Source organism: Abramis brama, assembly GCF_963993115.1.
Source record: "Abramis brama genome assembly, chromosome: 8".
Taxonomy (NCBI): Eukaryota; Metazoa; Chordata; class Actinopteri; order Cypriniformes; family Leuciscidae; genus Abramis; species Abramis brama.
In genome coordinates this window covers 34,835,840-34,850,531 of record NC_139970.1, presented here as the reverse complement: position 1 = coordinate 34,850,531, position 14,692 = coordinate 34,835,840, and the positions used below count along the sequence as shown (strand labels likewise).

Here is a 14,692-nt window from a genome sequence, read left to right as displayed (position 1 = left end):
AGTGAGGAAAATAAGTATTTGAACACCCTGCTATTTTGCAAGTTCTCCCACTTAGAAATCATGGAGGGGTCTGAAATTGTCATCGTAGGTGCATGTCCACTGTGAGAGACATAATCTAAAAAAAAAAATCCAGAAATCACAATGTATGATTTTTTAACTATTTATTTGCATGATACAGCTGCAAGTAAGTATTTGAACACCTGAGAAAATCAATGTTAATATTTGGTACAGTAGCCTTTGTTTGCAATTACAGAGGTCAAACGTTTCCTGTAGTTTTTCACCAGGTTTGCACACACTGCAGGAGGGATTTTGGTCCACTCCTCCACACAGATCTTCTCTAGATCAGTCAGGTTTCTGGGCTGTCGCTGAGAAACACGGAGTTTGAGCTCCCTCCAAAGATTCTCTATTGGGTTTAGGTCTGGAGACTGGCTAGGCCACGCCAGAACCTTGATATGCTTCTTACAGAGCCACTCCTTGGTTATCCTGGCTGTGTGCTTCGGGTCATTGTCATGTTGGAAGACCCAGCCTCGACCCATCTTCAATGCTCTAACTGAGGGAAGGAGGTTGTTCCCCAAAATCTCGCAATACATGGCCCCGGTCATCCTCTCCTTAATACAGTGCAGTCGCCCTGTCCCATGTGCAGAAAAACACCCCCAAAGCATGATGCTACCACCCCCATGCTTCACAGTAGGGATGGTGTTCTTGGGATGGTACTCATCATTCTTCTTCCTCCAAACACATTTAGTGGAATTATGACCAAAAAGTTCTATTTTGGTCTCATCTGACCACATGACTTTCTCCCATGACTCCTCTGGATCATCCAAATGGTCATTGGCAAACTTAAGACGGGCCTTGACATGTGCTGGTTTAAGCAGGGGAACCTTCCGTGCCATGCATGATTTCAAACCATGACATCTTAGTGTATTACCAACAGTAACCTTGGAAATGGTGGTCCCAGCTCTTTTCAGGTCATTGACCAGCTCCTCTCGTGTAGTTCTGGGCTGATTTCTCACCTTTCTTAGGATCATTGAGACCCCACGAGGTGAGATCTTGCATGGAGCCCCAGTCCGAGGGAGATTGACAGTCATGTTTAGCTTCTTCCATTTTCTAATGATTGCTCCAACAGTGGACCTTTTTTCACCAAGCTGCTTGGCAATTTCCCCGTAGCCCTTTCCAGCCTTGTGGAGGTGTACAATTTTGTCTCTAGTGTCTTTGGACAGCTCTTTGGTCTTGGCCATGTTAGTAGTTGGATTCTAACTGATTGTATGGGGTGGACAGGTGTCTTTATGCAGCTAACGACCTCAAACAGGTGCATCTAATTTAGGATAATAAATGGAGTGGAGGTGGACATTTTAAAGGCAGACTAACAGGTCTTTGAGGGTCAGAATTCTAGCTGATAGACAGGTGTTCAAATACTTATTTGCAGCTGTATCATACAAATAAATAGTTAAAAAATCATATATTGTGATTTCTGGATTTTGGATTCTGGACATGCACCTACGATGACAATTTCAGACCCCTCCATAATTTCCAAGTGGGAGAACTAGCAGGGAAATAGCAGGGTGTTCAAATACTTATTTTCCTCACTGTATATATATATATATATATATAAACACACACACACACACACACAATGTTTTAAACTGAGATTTCCAAGTGACTTCATGATGGATTTAAATGCATACAGTATATGCCTTCTATTTAAAACCACCATCCAATTCACATGAAAATCTGGGTTTAATACATCAAAGGCTATTACATAATATAGAAATCTGCAGTGTTGCCTCTTGGCCAGCCAACAGAGTCCTTATTTATCTCCAGTCATTTCTCAATATCTCTTCTCCTCTCACCCTGGTAAACTACAAGCTTTTCGAAAGATAATCTTTCTGAGAACAATTCGATTTCTCCTTGTTCAACATGTTTATGTGAAGTATTTATGGATGTCTACAGTGTTTACTCTGATCTGACTTCAGTTTCTCAGTTGTAACCTGGGCTGTGCTGTGGTAGCTGTGGTCTTACCTGTAGCCCTGGATCCAGAGGCAGAACTGGGTCGTCTCATCGAGCCCATGCTGCCCCCTCTCTTGCTGCTGGAGAAGCCCTTAGAAGAGGTAGAGGAGGAGGACCTGCCCCCATCCACAGAGTCTTCGTCATCAAAGTTCTTATCTGCAGGGAACACAAGCAACATTGATCAATGTTTCATCAAATATGTTCACTGCTATACTCTCAATCAAGAAGACAGGTCATCATCAATCTGCTCTGAAACTGCATCAACCAATGACGAGGGAGTTGCAAAAGTATGCTCTTGAAATCGACTCATTATGGTTTGTCTGAATAACTAGTTGGATGTGTTTCGGGCTCATTCAGAAGGATACACAAGTGTATCAGATGGTAACACATATGACAAGCTGATTAATCTTATCTGGAAGAGCACACTAGGAACACCACAGGAAATACTCTCTTCCTGAGAACACAAGGGAAGGCTTACATTTAATTTTCTCTCCCTCATCTCCCTGGGTCAATATTTCATCACCAATTACCACTAATTTGTCACATTCATTATCATAACATTAAGCCAACCTGCATCTTTTGATTATAATAATTCCCCATCTTCAGAGCAAATATGTGGAATGAAGACCAAGGCTTTTCCTCATACTGCAAGACCAAGCCAAAGACGTGGCAAACAAGGCAGTAACCATTCTTGAGTGATGTCTAAAGCAGGTTATAGTTCAGAAAATTACAGGAAAATTCAAAGATTAATCTACTGCAAGGGACTCTGGACATAAGCCGCAGTAACAACCAAGCGGACATGGACACATTCCAGCAGTCTGAGAGGAAGGGGTGGCACACCAATCTTTCTGAACGGGAAGAAGCAACAGGATGAATCTATGCTGCTGCCTGATTCTCTCAGGGCACTAGTGCTGTTCTGCAATTTGGTTTGACAATTAAATGACATACAGATAATTAAATTGGTTCAGCTTATACACATGATCATTAAGAAGTCATTTATTCACACTGAACTATAAACAACAATAAAATACATGATATCCTAAAATAATGAATATTGGATAATGAATGCACATTTCAGAATTAAAAAGGTATTATAAATTATATAAAAAACAATTCAGTCTATTTTCCATTCATACTGTTGTTTGAACCCAGTTACTTTAATATTATATTACTGTAATATATTTGATATATTTTTGTTGAATATTATATAGAATATTAGCATATATATTAAGCAATTTGATTTATTTCATGCTCTAATTTGAAAGCATTTTTCATAGCATTTTTAGTGTTCACACAATTGAATGGCAATGTGATTGGGAGTGTGCACAAGGATTAAATAACCACAAAGGGACAATTATGTAATAATCCTGACAAGCCTGCAGAGCACAGTGCAAACAAACCAGTCAAAACAAACCAAGACTGTCAGGGCAAGGGAAAAAAAAAACTTTCAATTGATATTTTTTGTTCTAGGCAGACTTGGATTGCAAAGTCTATTCACAGGGTGGCCTCTGTTTTTGTGCTCATGATGGCAGAGGAGACACTGTTTGACTATGTTACAAAATCCCCTTTCATAAATCACCTCTGATAATTCTCCTAAAGATGGATATTTTAGACTCGTGCCAAGATTTTCTCTTCTCTAATCCAAGAAAAAAAGGGGGATTTTTTTAATGATTTTATATATTTTGTTTTCATTTGAACTGTCTGATCAATGATTAAGAGTGCAACACGTCAAACCAATACATGCAAAGGGAAATAAGCAGATTTTTTCAGCATTTAGCTGAGAAATGTCGTTTAGAGAGAGCCACTGTGGGCAGAGGAAGGCATTTGCAGTGTGCTCTAATTAAACCCATTGGAATGCTTACTGAGAGGTATGCTGACTGCTGAAAAATACAGCCCAATATCATTGGTGGGTTGTAGGGACAACAGAACATGTGTATGTGCATCAAACATCTGAAGACAGCGGATGCCCACAAAAGGCATCTTTCATAACACAGCATGTGGGCAGATAGCGATTGACAGTCAAAAATGTCACAAATGCATCCTTCACTCTGATATTCAGCGGTTTCGTTGGAGCTCAAGTAACTAGGTTATTGTATTATTTCACTCAATGATATTGATAACAATTTGCTTTGATTTGAGATCCATCAGAAGCAGGCTGCTACTGACTCAACAACATGCTCCGTAACTCGCTTAATTGGCCTAGAAAATGAAATGGTGCATCATAAGACTGCTGTGCAAATAAATGTAACAGCGAGCTCTTATTCAACTGAATAGGAACGTCTCCTCTGGAGTAAAAATGGCTAATCAGACTTTTTTTTTTTCTGTTTTATACCGCCTGAAGATTGTGTGGCAGATCAAAGTGCCAAAATGTCAAATGAAATGATATGAAAGAACTAGTCATACCTTAGCAGCATTGGTTCTAACAAAACGTCCCTAAAACACACACGTGTTTTCAAGCTTGTACTATTGAATCAATTCAACGTCCTTTCAATCGGATAAACCCTTGAAACTGAACTGGCCTTAATCTCCCCGCCACTAAAGGTTTGAATTTGAGAAATGTGTCATTTCAGATGGAAAAGGAAAGGAGGATATAATCTTTTCTGCATGACCTGCCAACTTTGAACAAAGAGCTTCCCCCAGCTCCAAATCAATTTTTCACATACGACTGAAGACAAACTACGTTTTAATACTGAAATATTGTCATTTGTTTACCTCACAAACATGGGTTGCGAATAGACCCGTGAAAACACCTGTCAAAAATCTGTTGTTTTTCACAGCTACTGAGGTGGCAACTGTGCCAAGTGACAACGGTACCCACCACTGTGCGAGATGACAACTTTCTTTAGCTGCTGACTGGACAGAGACGATGACACAGCATAACATGTCAGAGTGACTTTGAGAACAAAAAGCTCATAACCCAAGCGACGTGTTTACATAACAGCGCTGTAGGACATGAACACACACACACACACACACACACAAATGCCCTGATCCATTAATCTCACTCTCAAACTCTACTTCTGGGCCCAATATCAACTGTATAATGTCCTGTATTTAAAGAAGATATTCTGGTATACCTTTCTCATCACTTCCTGCAGTGTGTCCTGGAGTAAAACACAAGGCATCCTAGACATCACTTTTACAACAAGACACGTGCAACTCATAACCTGTTCTCACAGGTGCCGACAGCACTATGTTGAACAGTATGTGCGCATTGCTGAAGGTGAACAAATGAAGTATTGTGTTCTGAACAGAACACAAGTCCTTGATCTGTTGCATCACTGTGTATTCAGAGGGGAAAGGAAACATGCTGTCAGTTGGTATTAAAATAAGATCAGGGAGTGTTATCAGTGGATTCTGCTTTAAAACAATCTGCTGATCACTTTATTTAATGTAAACATGAAATCTTTTACACAACTTCCTGGTCTTTTATTGTGCATGAATCGTTAGTAAATGTTATTGCAAAGGCAAAAATAAGCATTTGCTTTATTTTTTTGGCTAGTATCATAAAGGCAGGGAAAAAATAATGTTAACCACAGCCAAACAGCTATTTGGTAAGTAAAAATGCAGCACTCTGCTGTAAGACGTTTAAAAAAAAAGAGAGATACACGATGCAACAGCCATAGAAATCCATCTGATGCATAGGACAATATTTAAAAAGCACCAATAAAATAGCAGTCACTAGAAAAACACTTGAGTAGTCAAAATGAGCAAATCCACATCAGTAATGCAGCTATATTTAGCTAATACAATGCAACAAAAACTAAAGAGACAAGTTGTAACAGACTGCATAAACCACATAAAATTAAACGAAACTAATTTAGAAGCGAGATGTTCTTGAGTGTTTCGAAAAAAGACAAATCTAGTTTATGCATATCTGAATCCATGAAAATCTAAGAGAGATGTTTTATTCTTCCAAAATGACAACATCTATCTATGGATACACTGCCTTTCCATTTAAAAAAATGCTTTGAAATGTAGAAAAGAAACAGGCGCAAAACAATATTCAGAACTCCGAAATATGAATATCTCCGAAGCGTTAAACACAGATAAACATGCCATCCCCTTGGCAGAACAGCAGCTGGAGGTTTAAGGCTGCTAGTGCCCAGCATGTCTTTTATTCGTCCTTCACATTAAAGCCGCCATTTCCATTCCAATCCTTACCTTCTCCGGTTGTCATAGAGCAAGCGTCTCTTCAATTCACACAGACACTGCAAACACAACAAAGCTCTAGCAGTCTCTCTCTGGTCTCCGCCTCTCCCTCCCTTCCCTTCCTGCTGCTGTGGTCTTATGACTTCACCAAAGACAAAAGCCACCAACTCTTTTAAATAAAGGACTTAGAAAACATTTCCCCTGTAAAGACTGAATGTCATATACATACAGTGGATCTGAGGCTGTTTGCTTGTCCTTTACAGCTCCTCAATCTTTGAGTTTATGTTCGCTGGTCTTGAAACATCTTCCTTACACCAACTAAACTCTCGGCACAGGAAAGACACTCCGGATTCTCTGGCCCTCACACAACAGATTTACTCAAAATATTAGCAGTGCAAATGAAAGACATTTCCTATTATACAATGCTATAAATATTTGTGCAGAGACTGCACTTTTTTTAAAGAGTTTTTAAGAGCTGCATCTACAAGAAGAAAATACAGTGTTAAATATGTCAGTGGCATTTAATAATTGTAATTTATTAATTTGTTTATTATTTTAATTTTCAAATAATAATTATATAAATAATATTATTAAATAATAAAAATCTAAATTCAAGTCAATACCGATACCCCAACGACTGAATATATATCAATTAAGAACTGATTGAAATGGACAGTTTTAAGTAATGATGAACTGAGTATTAACTCATGTATCAATCAAACTTATCAACTCTAACGGCATTTGCGTTAAAGAAGTTTAAATTACAGTTGCTGTAATATACTAGGTCAATGCTAAAGTCAGGAGACTAACCTGAAGATAGGCGTTTAGTAAACTTATAGTTGCCAAATAAAACAAAAAAAACATTAAATCATTTTCTGTGAATAGCCCTATACATTTTAAATTACAACACCAATGCGAAGCAGTAAAAATAGCCAAAATACCTCCAATAAACCTTTTGGTAACCAGACAGAAACCAGCATTACGTGCACTCCTTTGATTAGGGCTTCTCTTCACAGCGCATCTAGATCAGTGTTTTCCAAAAGAACACTTGTATCACGAGTCATCATTTGTAAAACGCTCACAGTTCCAACAAGGTTCATGAAAAATTGCTTTATATGGAGAAGTGTGAACCCAGGATCACTTCAAAGCTTTTCAATTTCAAAATCAGTGTGACATTATTCCATTAAATAAAACAGAATTCAGAAAGGGATTAAAGCGAATCCCTTTGAATCTGAATGACTATCACAAAGCAATTTTCTTAAAGAAAATGCAGCATACATCAAGAAGAGTATTGCTCTTTATCTTTTTTTAGGTTTAATTCTAAAGCTGACACTTATCCTAAAAATTAAGACTGATTCATGTTTTCTCTCAATACATTACCTTTCCCTGGTTTCACTGGCAGTTCAATAATATTTACAAACTAAACTAAGAATCGAAGAGACGATCACCCGAGTAAGCAGACGTTTACATTTCGGTGAAACCACAAAAAAATCCTTATACTACAAATGATGTTTTCAACAACTTACTGAAATGCAAAACCAGTACAAATCCTGTAATATAATGTGCAATGGGCTGCAGGGGAGGAAAGAGAAACATTTGCATATTTAAAGCTAGTGACGTGAGAAAGCAAATTGTTCATGCAGCCGACAAAAAATATAAAAGAATCAGAAACGCATCCGATTTCAGTTCTTTTTTTATCATCACTGCAATACATATTTTGTTATTTTGATTAGATAATCATTCTAAAATATTCCAAAAAAACATTCTAAAATAGAAGCAAATAAAGTGAAAGACTATATATGTAATATACATTTATCTAATTTCAGTGATCTGGCCTTTGCATAGATATTTAAAGATGGCCATCTTTAAGCATTACTGTTTGGATTTATATGGAATGGTAACACTTTACAATAAGATTCCATTTGTTACATTAACTAAGGTTAATAAATGCTGTAGAAGTATTGTTCATTGTGTGTTAATTTCAACATTTACTAATACATTTTTATTGTTACTTTTTGTTTCAGTTTGAATGCATGTCTTTTATTTACTTCTATAATTTATATATTCATATTTAAATATTTATTTCATTTAGCACATTTTCATGGTTTTGTAATAAAGTTCAGCACTGTTTGACTTAGTGTTGTTTGTTTTTTATCCATTTTAAAAATTATCGGTTGATATCGGTCGGTCCAAACTTGTTATAAGTGAACTCCATTATCGGTCGACCTCTATTAAACAATACTTATATTATTCCGAAAAAATAGTTCAATATATTTCATTTAGCTTGTGTGGGTATTACATTGACCATACTGTAGTAGTTTTCTGTTGTGATGCTTTGAAAATATTTCGGCGGCCTCCAAGTCCAAAATTAATCTTTGATAATTGAATGTAACAATACCTGCCATTCTGCAGTATCAGATAGCCGGCTGCTTTAAAACACTCCCTTGAGTGTTTGTGCAAGCGCTCTGTAAACTATTTTATATCTAAGGTTCCATCAATAGGTTTCTATTGCAGGCAGCGTTAAGCAATGTAGCTAATTACAGAAATAACTGTTGAGCGTGTGAATGCAATGGCCAATCAGATGTGCTAAAGTTAGTCAGAATCCGCTCAACACAGCTGAGTGTTTGTTCAGTTCACATGGGTAGGGTACTTTGTACTGTGTGTGTGATGACTGTGCCCATCCGCCACCACCGAAGACCATTTCTGACTCCGGAAAAACCCTGAATATACAGCAGGGCTTCTAGGATTCATGAATTGATTAAAAGCTAAAAATAATTAAGTCATAAAAATGTAAAAATGAAATAATCTCTCCAGTGTGACCTTAAGGCACTGAACAGAAGAAATGAACCAAAGAAGATTTTTATGTCAAAGAAGGCGGAGCCTCAGAGCACACCTACCTATTAAGACCAATAGTAGTTCGAAAGCGTTTACTTTTTCGTAAATTTTGCTTTGGCAAGCTGTTTCGAACTCCCGAAACGAACACAAAACGAACTTCGTTTTGGCCTGATTTTGTTATAAATGACATCACACCAGTTCATTCTTCGATTTCGCTTGAAGTATATTGGAGGTTTACAAATCAGTGACTTATTAGGTTCCATTTCATTTAGGATGATGTAGGGAGTAGAACTAGGTTTTAGAAACAACCAGGGTAAACATCCCCGCTATGATGTTTAAAAGCCTTTTTGGACTTTGAATTCTTGGAATTTCTAAATATAAAGCTCCTACCTGAACCTGATGAGGGGATCATGTTCCCAGATCTTTGGACTTCATCAAATCTGCTGAAAATTACATTCAACCTGTAAAAAAAAGAATAAATCCAAAGTTAAACATTGCTCAGTTACAGGAAAAACAACTCCTAGAAATGCAAGTTTTCCAATATGACCCCCACTGTACACAACACATTCCTCAGAAACAGGTGTTGCAAATCTAACAGGAAACAGTCTCAGCAAGCAGGGTAAATGTCTGTGAAATGGAAATACCTTTCATTTGGTCACTCCCTTTGTCCTAAAGTACCTCCTGACTACACTACACTACTACTTAAACACTTAAAACTATTAGCTATAGACATAATGATATGATGACCTAACTCATAAAATATGGACAACAGTCAGACAATAAATATCTGGTTGCTTAACATGTCGGGTCAGGCGGCCTAAATGGGTGGTTCAAGGCCAGAACAAGCGACAATGAGGACCAGACTTTTTGCCGTAGGCCGCAAGTCGAGACTGGCTGTGATGTAACAATTGATGTGACACGTTTCAGCGAGGATGGTTTTGTGATCCTGTCAGTGTAATGCAGGCTTTGCACCAACTATATTTGACCTCACAGCAAACCTGCAAGTCCAGAAGAAAGTGTAATCCATGTGCTAAGAGGTTAGCCAATCATAACAGAGGTCAATTATACATTTTAAAGGTATAGTAGCAAAAACAAAATCTTGCTTAAGGGTCAAAGAGATGGTTGTGTACAATAATACTATTATTAAATGAAAGAAAACATCATTAGTAGATCTCGGGAAAAATAAATATGATTTCAATTATGGTATGACTTCTTTAATGAAGCAACAATTTTGGAAACGCATGTGAAACCGAACCATGTAGTGCTGCTCCCTAAAACTCCTCCCACTGCGCATTCACAGAGCTGAGGATGTTGTCTTCCTGTAATACCCTCTGAGAATCCTTTATCCTGAACATTCCTCTCAGAAGACTCTCTGTGGGAGTCAGAGGCAGATCCCCAGAGCATCAAAGCCGATTCATGTTCTTTGGCCATGCTGAATCTGGACGGGCTGACACATCTCTGCCTTAGAGTGTGGCAAAGAATCAGTTTAGCTTCAAATAGAGCTGGGCAATAAATTGAATATCCAAAATATTAATTATCTGCAGTGATATTTGCTGGTGATAAAAAATAAGCAACATTGTGAATAGTGTGATGATGTTTATGTTAAAAACGCCAACTGGCAAGGTCATTAACTTCTAACTAGGACAAGTAAGTAAAGCCTTGTAACATTAATGTTTAAGAGGGTGTTGTTCCCAACAATCATGCTGTTAGGATTTAATTTAAAATTAAGGCATCCCAGCTGACAACGACTGACAAATGCAAACATTTAATCCTACAAGTCCATCATTTCTGGGTTACCAAGTGTTCCAAAACAGAATTTTGAATTGCAAATGAGATGGGATGCCCTTTATGCAATATGAGAGAAGTGAAAGTGTTGCTTGCTAAACCCTTCTTTACAATAGTGTTCAAAAGAGATTTCTTCCTCTATTAACTGCATCCAAGCAAACTGACTGTGTGCCTCTAAATTAAGCTGAGAAGATTTGAATTTCACAGAGACATTCATGGCAGACTATGAAAAAAACCAGCAGCGCTGAAAAAACGTCAGGCTGTCAGTGTGCTTAAGACTCAAAAAGTTCGGATTGATTTATGCTAAATGTGGGTTTTAGCGAGAAAGCAGCGAGGTTTTGACTCTTTCATAGATCCCTCCTAGGGCCATTTTAGTTTTGTGGTTATCATTTATAGAAACAGGATTTGATATAGCCCCAAAGAATTTAGGCACAGATGCGCATGAAGCCAGCTGAGAGTGCAGCATGGAATGATATTAATCTAATAAATCAAATCTCTCTGAAATGGAAAAGAATTAGCATTAGCTTAAAATATTTTAGTTTGACCCAAATTATTGTGTTAATGATATTTGGTGGAACTAATTCAAAGATATTGGAGTTGCAGTACACGTAGTTCAGCCAGGATGCTCACGAGCTAGTTGCCAGTTTGACTTTGTGTCCGAAGTCACAGCAAACTGTTTTCCCCCAGGCATGTTCCAAATGAGTCCTGCCTTTAAAGTCTTCAAACTATAACCACTGAGAAGATCACAGAAACAGATGCCTGCACGTTCCCTGGAGACATGGACAGAGTTTAAGGGGGAGGGACACCTAACAGATGTTACAACCAAATTCAGACCACAAGCAAATGCTAGCATGCCTTCCTCCTCTCTGTGCACTCAACTTCAGTGAGTTCTTGCTGTGGAGTATCATGGGTTATTGGGTATGCTTTCGCTTGCAGACTCAAACCTATAGGGCTGTTCTGAATGCTAGCTGTAAGGAAGTTTAAGCTGAATGACATAGTGTGCTATGAGCACATCATGTTAGTCGCTAAGAGCATATTAGTATCAAGTTAGATGGTAGGGCCTGATTCTGGGTCCGGAGGGAAATTAACATCTAATGACCTGTATGAAGAGCCACTTTACCCCCTTAAGTGAATACAAATCATTACAGTACTAATAGAGACATAAATGTGTTCACGCTGTTTAGAAACACTTACTAATCGGGAAAAACATCGGTCTAGATTTATCAATGCCTGATAGAAGTAAATAAACAGATGCAGCATATATCTAGAGGGGAAAAAGACCTCCAAATCATACAGATGAGTCCAGAATTAGACAGAAATGACCATCTGAATTAGAAAAGATTGGAAGTGTCCTAAATACTCTAATAGTGTAGATGTAAAGCTGATCCATTGTCTGTGAATTGGTACCGAAAAAAGGAAGAGCTTACCTTGATTGCGGCAGTCCTTTTTTGCTAAGGTCAATTCTAACCTTCTCTCCAACATGTCTGTATATTTCCACAAGGCAGCTCATGGCCGCATCCCGAACCTGGGGAGATAATCGGATCTTATTTATTTGATTTTACCGGATTTATTTGATCAAAACAAATGTACATTATCCTATTTCTTGCAACTGCATATTAGAAACCACCACCAGAGGTCACTATAGTTTTGTGTAATGTTGCTAACATCATCTATTGTTCTGTAAAAAAAGCCATGTCATGCCGATTAATGTTGAATCTTTAAATGTATTCGATTACAACAAATGTGCATACCTGACTTGTAGGATCTCCGAGTAGATTACATATATGTGGTACAATTTTGCTCAGAGTCAAGCCTTGGGCACCGTATCTGAAAAACAGAAGTGATGGTGACAGGGAGGGCAGCATTAGTGCATCATGGGGGTTGAGGTATCTTTGCCAAGTCCAGCTTTAATGGCTTATCCTAGAAGAATGTGCAGCTACGTTTTAATTTTACCAACTTAATATCTCTATTCAGCAGACAAAAATCAACAACAAGTGCAAACTGTCAATGTGAGCTGCATTTAAAATGAATGAAACTACAACATCCAGACTGAGAGAACAATGCAACTTACGTGCTCAGAGTTGAAATGAGACAGAGACAGACTCCCTCTCTGGTCCGGTTGTTTTTGTGTTTGAAACCCCCCAACATTCTGTCCCATATGTACTGTAAAGACAATCTGAATTTAATACTTTCAATGTAATACAATTAAATGGCATCTAATCTTATTAAGAGACATTCCATCAGCCTTTTCATGAAGCAAAGCATTCAATTCATTAACTAAATTAAATTAAAACACCACAAAGGTGTCTCGCAAGAGTACTTTTAAATGGAGGAGGTTGTTCAGTCTTTACATTACAAATATTGTTCAGGCTGTAATAACACTGTAACACAAAGACATACTACACAGATGCATGTTTGCAGCCATAATGCACTTGATTCAGGAAAGCACAACAGGACTGCAGTGTCAGCTTGAGAATGGTGAACATCCAGGAATATTTAAGGCTAAATAAAGACAAATACCACCTCTGACTACCTGAGGTGAAGCTGATTGCTCCATGATCTTCAGCAGCAGGATTTGATCTTGGTCTCTGACTTGATCTTTGGCATCGCCCAACCGATCTATCAAGCTGGGTAAAACTGGAGATGGAGAAAATAAAAATTAAAGATAATAGGGATGTGCAAGTATATTTTCATTATTGATTTACTAACTTACTAACTAAGTTGGTCTTAAAGAAGCTTCAAATAATTAGAGACTGGAGAAGATTCAGATTATGTAATAATGGGAAGTCAGAAGTCTGAAAGTGATTGTCTTGGAATTCATTGATGAATGCAGTGAATTTGTTACAAAAGTGATGTTTGATGACTGCAGCAGCGATGCTTTACAGCAGATGAATTTTAAGAAGCAACTTCTAAAACCGTTTCAGTGAATGCTGACAGTTCCAGCACTTAAAGCACAGCACTCTGTCAGCACACTGAAATCTTCATTTGTCCCCTTTAAAGCAAAAATAATGATACAAAATAAATCTTAAAAAGTTTATTTACTATATTCTGCTATATAAACTAACATGAAGGCCTTATTTCTTGTGGTAATCAAATCTGAAATCTGAATTTTTATACACATTAGATTTTAGTAATCCTACCTGTACCAACTTGGTGCCGAAATCGGTCCTGTAATCTTGTCACTAAGGCAGATAGTAGGTCAATTCCCAACAAAGCCAACTGAAGATGGAAAAAAAGAGAAAAATACATTTAAATCTGAATATTATTACAATACACACAATTCTTTAATAAGCTCAATTAACATACAATGTTACAATATCATTGTCAATTCATTCAAAGCATCACAAAGTAAAGAAAAAGGAAACAAGAATGTACAATTAATTAAATGACCCCACCTCCCAACAGTCTGAATGAGTAGATCAAAGGATTATGGGTAACAAACTAGACAGAGTCTGAATGAGCAAACTATGTGTTATAGAAAAACATCCTAAATTTCAGATGAATCCAAAATAATATACTTCCAAAGTACTCAAAGTATGGCTATACTATAGTATTAGAATTATTACACATTAACATATTACTCTGAAAGTTGTATGTAAATATGATACTTCAAACTGAATTCAGAAACGCATACTAGTTTACTACTAATTTTACAATACATTTCTATGGCAGAAGTAGTAAGAGTAGTAGAACTAGTCGGAAATGTGGTTCCGAATTCAGCAATAGCGTCTGAATGAGTAGTGCAAAGGATTCTTATAGAAAAGGATAGGTAAATCCCAAACATCTTATTTATGTTACTCCTTTCTCAACCTTTTATGACAATACCATCAGCGTTCCTTTCCAGTAAAGTACTATTAAACATCTTTCCTTGCAATGGTCAACAATTTGGTTTCATTTTTTATTCAGAGAGAAG

General features: G+C 37.4%; 1 protein-coding gene across 8 annotated transcripts in view; it reads right to left on the bottom strand.

The window, feature by feature from the left end:
• clasp1a (cytoplasmic linker associated protein 1a) overlaps positions 1-14,692 on the bottom strand; it is a 68,935-nt gene that overhangs the window by 30,395 nt on the left and 23,848 nt on the right. For 5 of the 8 annotated variants that reach the window (XM_084121822.1, XM_084121819.1, XM_084121820.1 and 2 more), the window contains 7 exons: positions 13,920-13,998; positions 13,313-13,416; positions 12,851-12,942; positions 12,531-12,606; positions 12,207-12,304; positions 9,385-9,455; positions 2,020-2,163 (listed from right to left, as the gene is read on the bottom strand). In XM_084121822.1, coding sequence (XP_083977948.1) covers positions 2,020-2,163; positions 9,385-9,455; positions 12,207-12,304; positions 12,531-12,606; positions 12,851-12,942; positions 13,313-13,416; positions 13,920-13,998 — 664 coding nt within the window. Of the gene's footprint in view, positions 1-2,019; positions 2,164-6,171; positions 6,288-9,384; positions 9,456-12,206; positions 12,305-12,530; positions 12,607-12,850; positions 12,943-13,312; positions 13,417-13,919; positions 13,999-14,692 lie in introns of those variants that run through there. The other 3 variants (XM_084121824.1, XM_084121823.1, XM_084121825.1) reach the window with 1 other exon arrangement.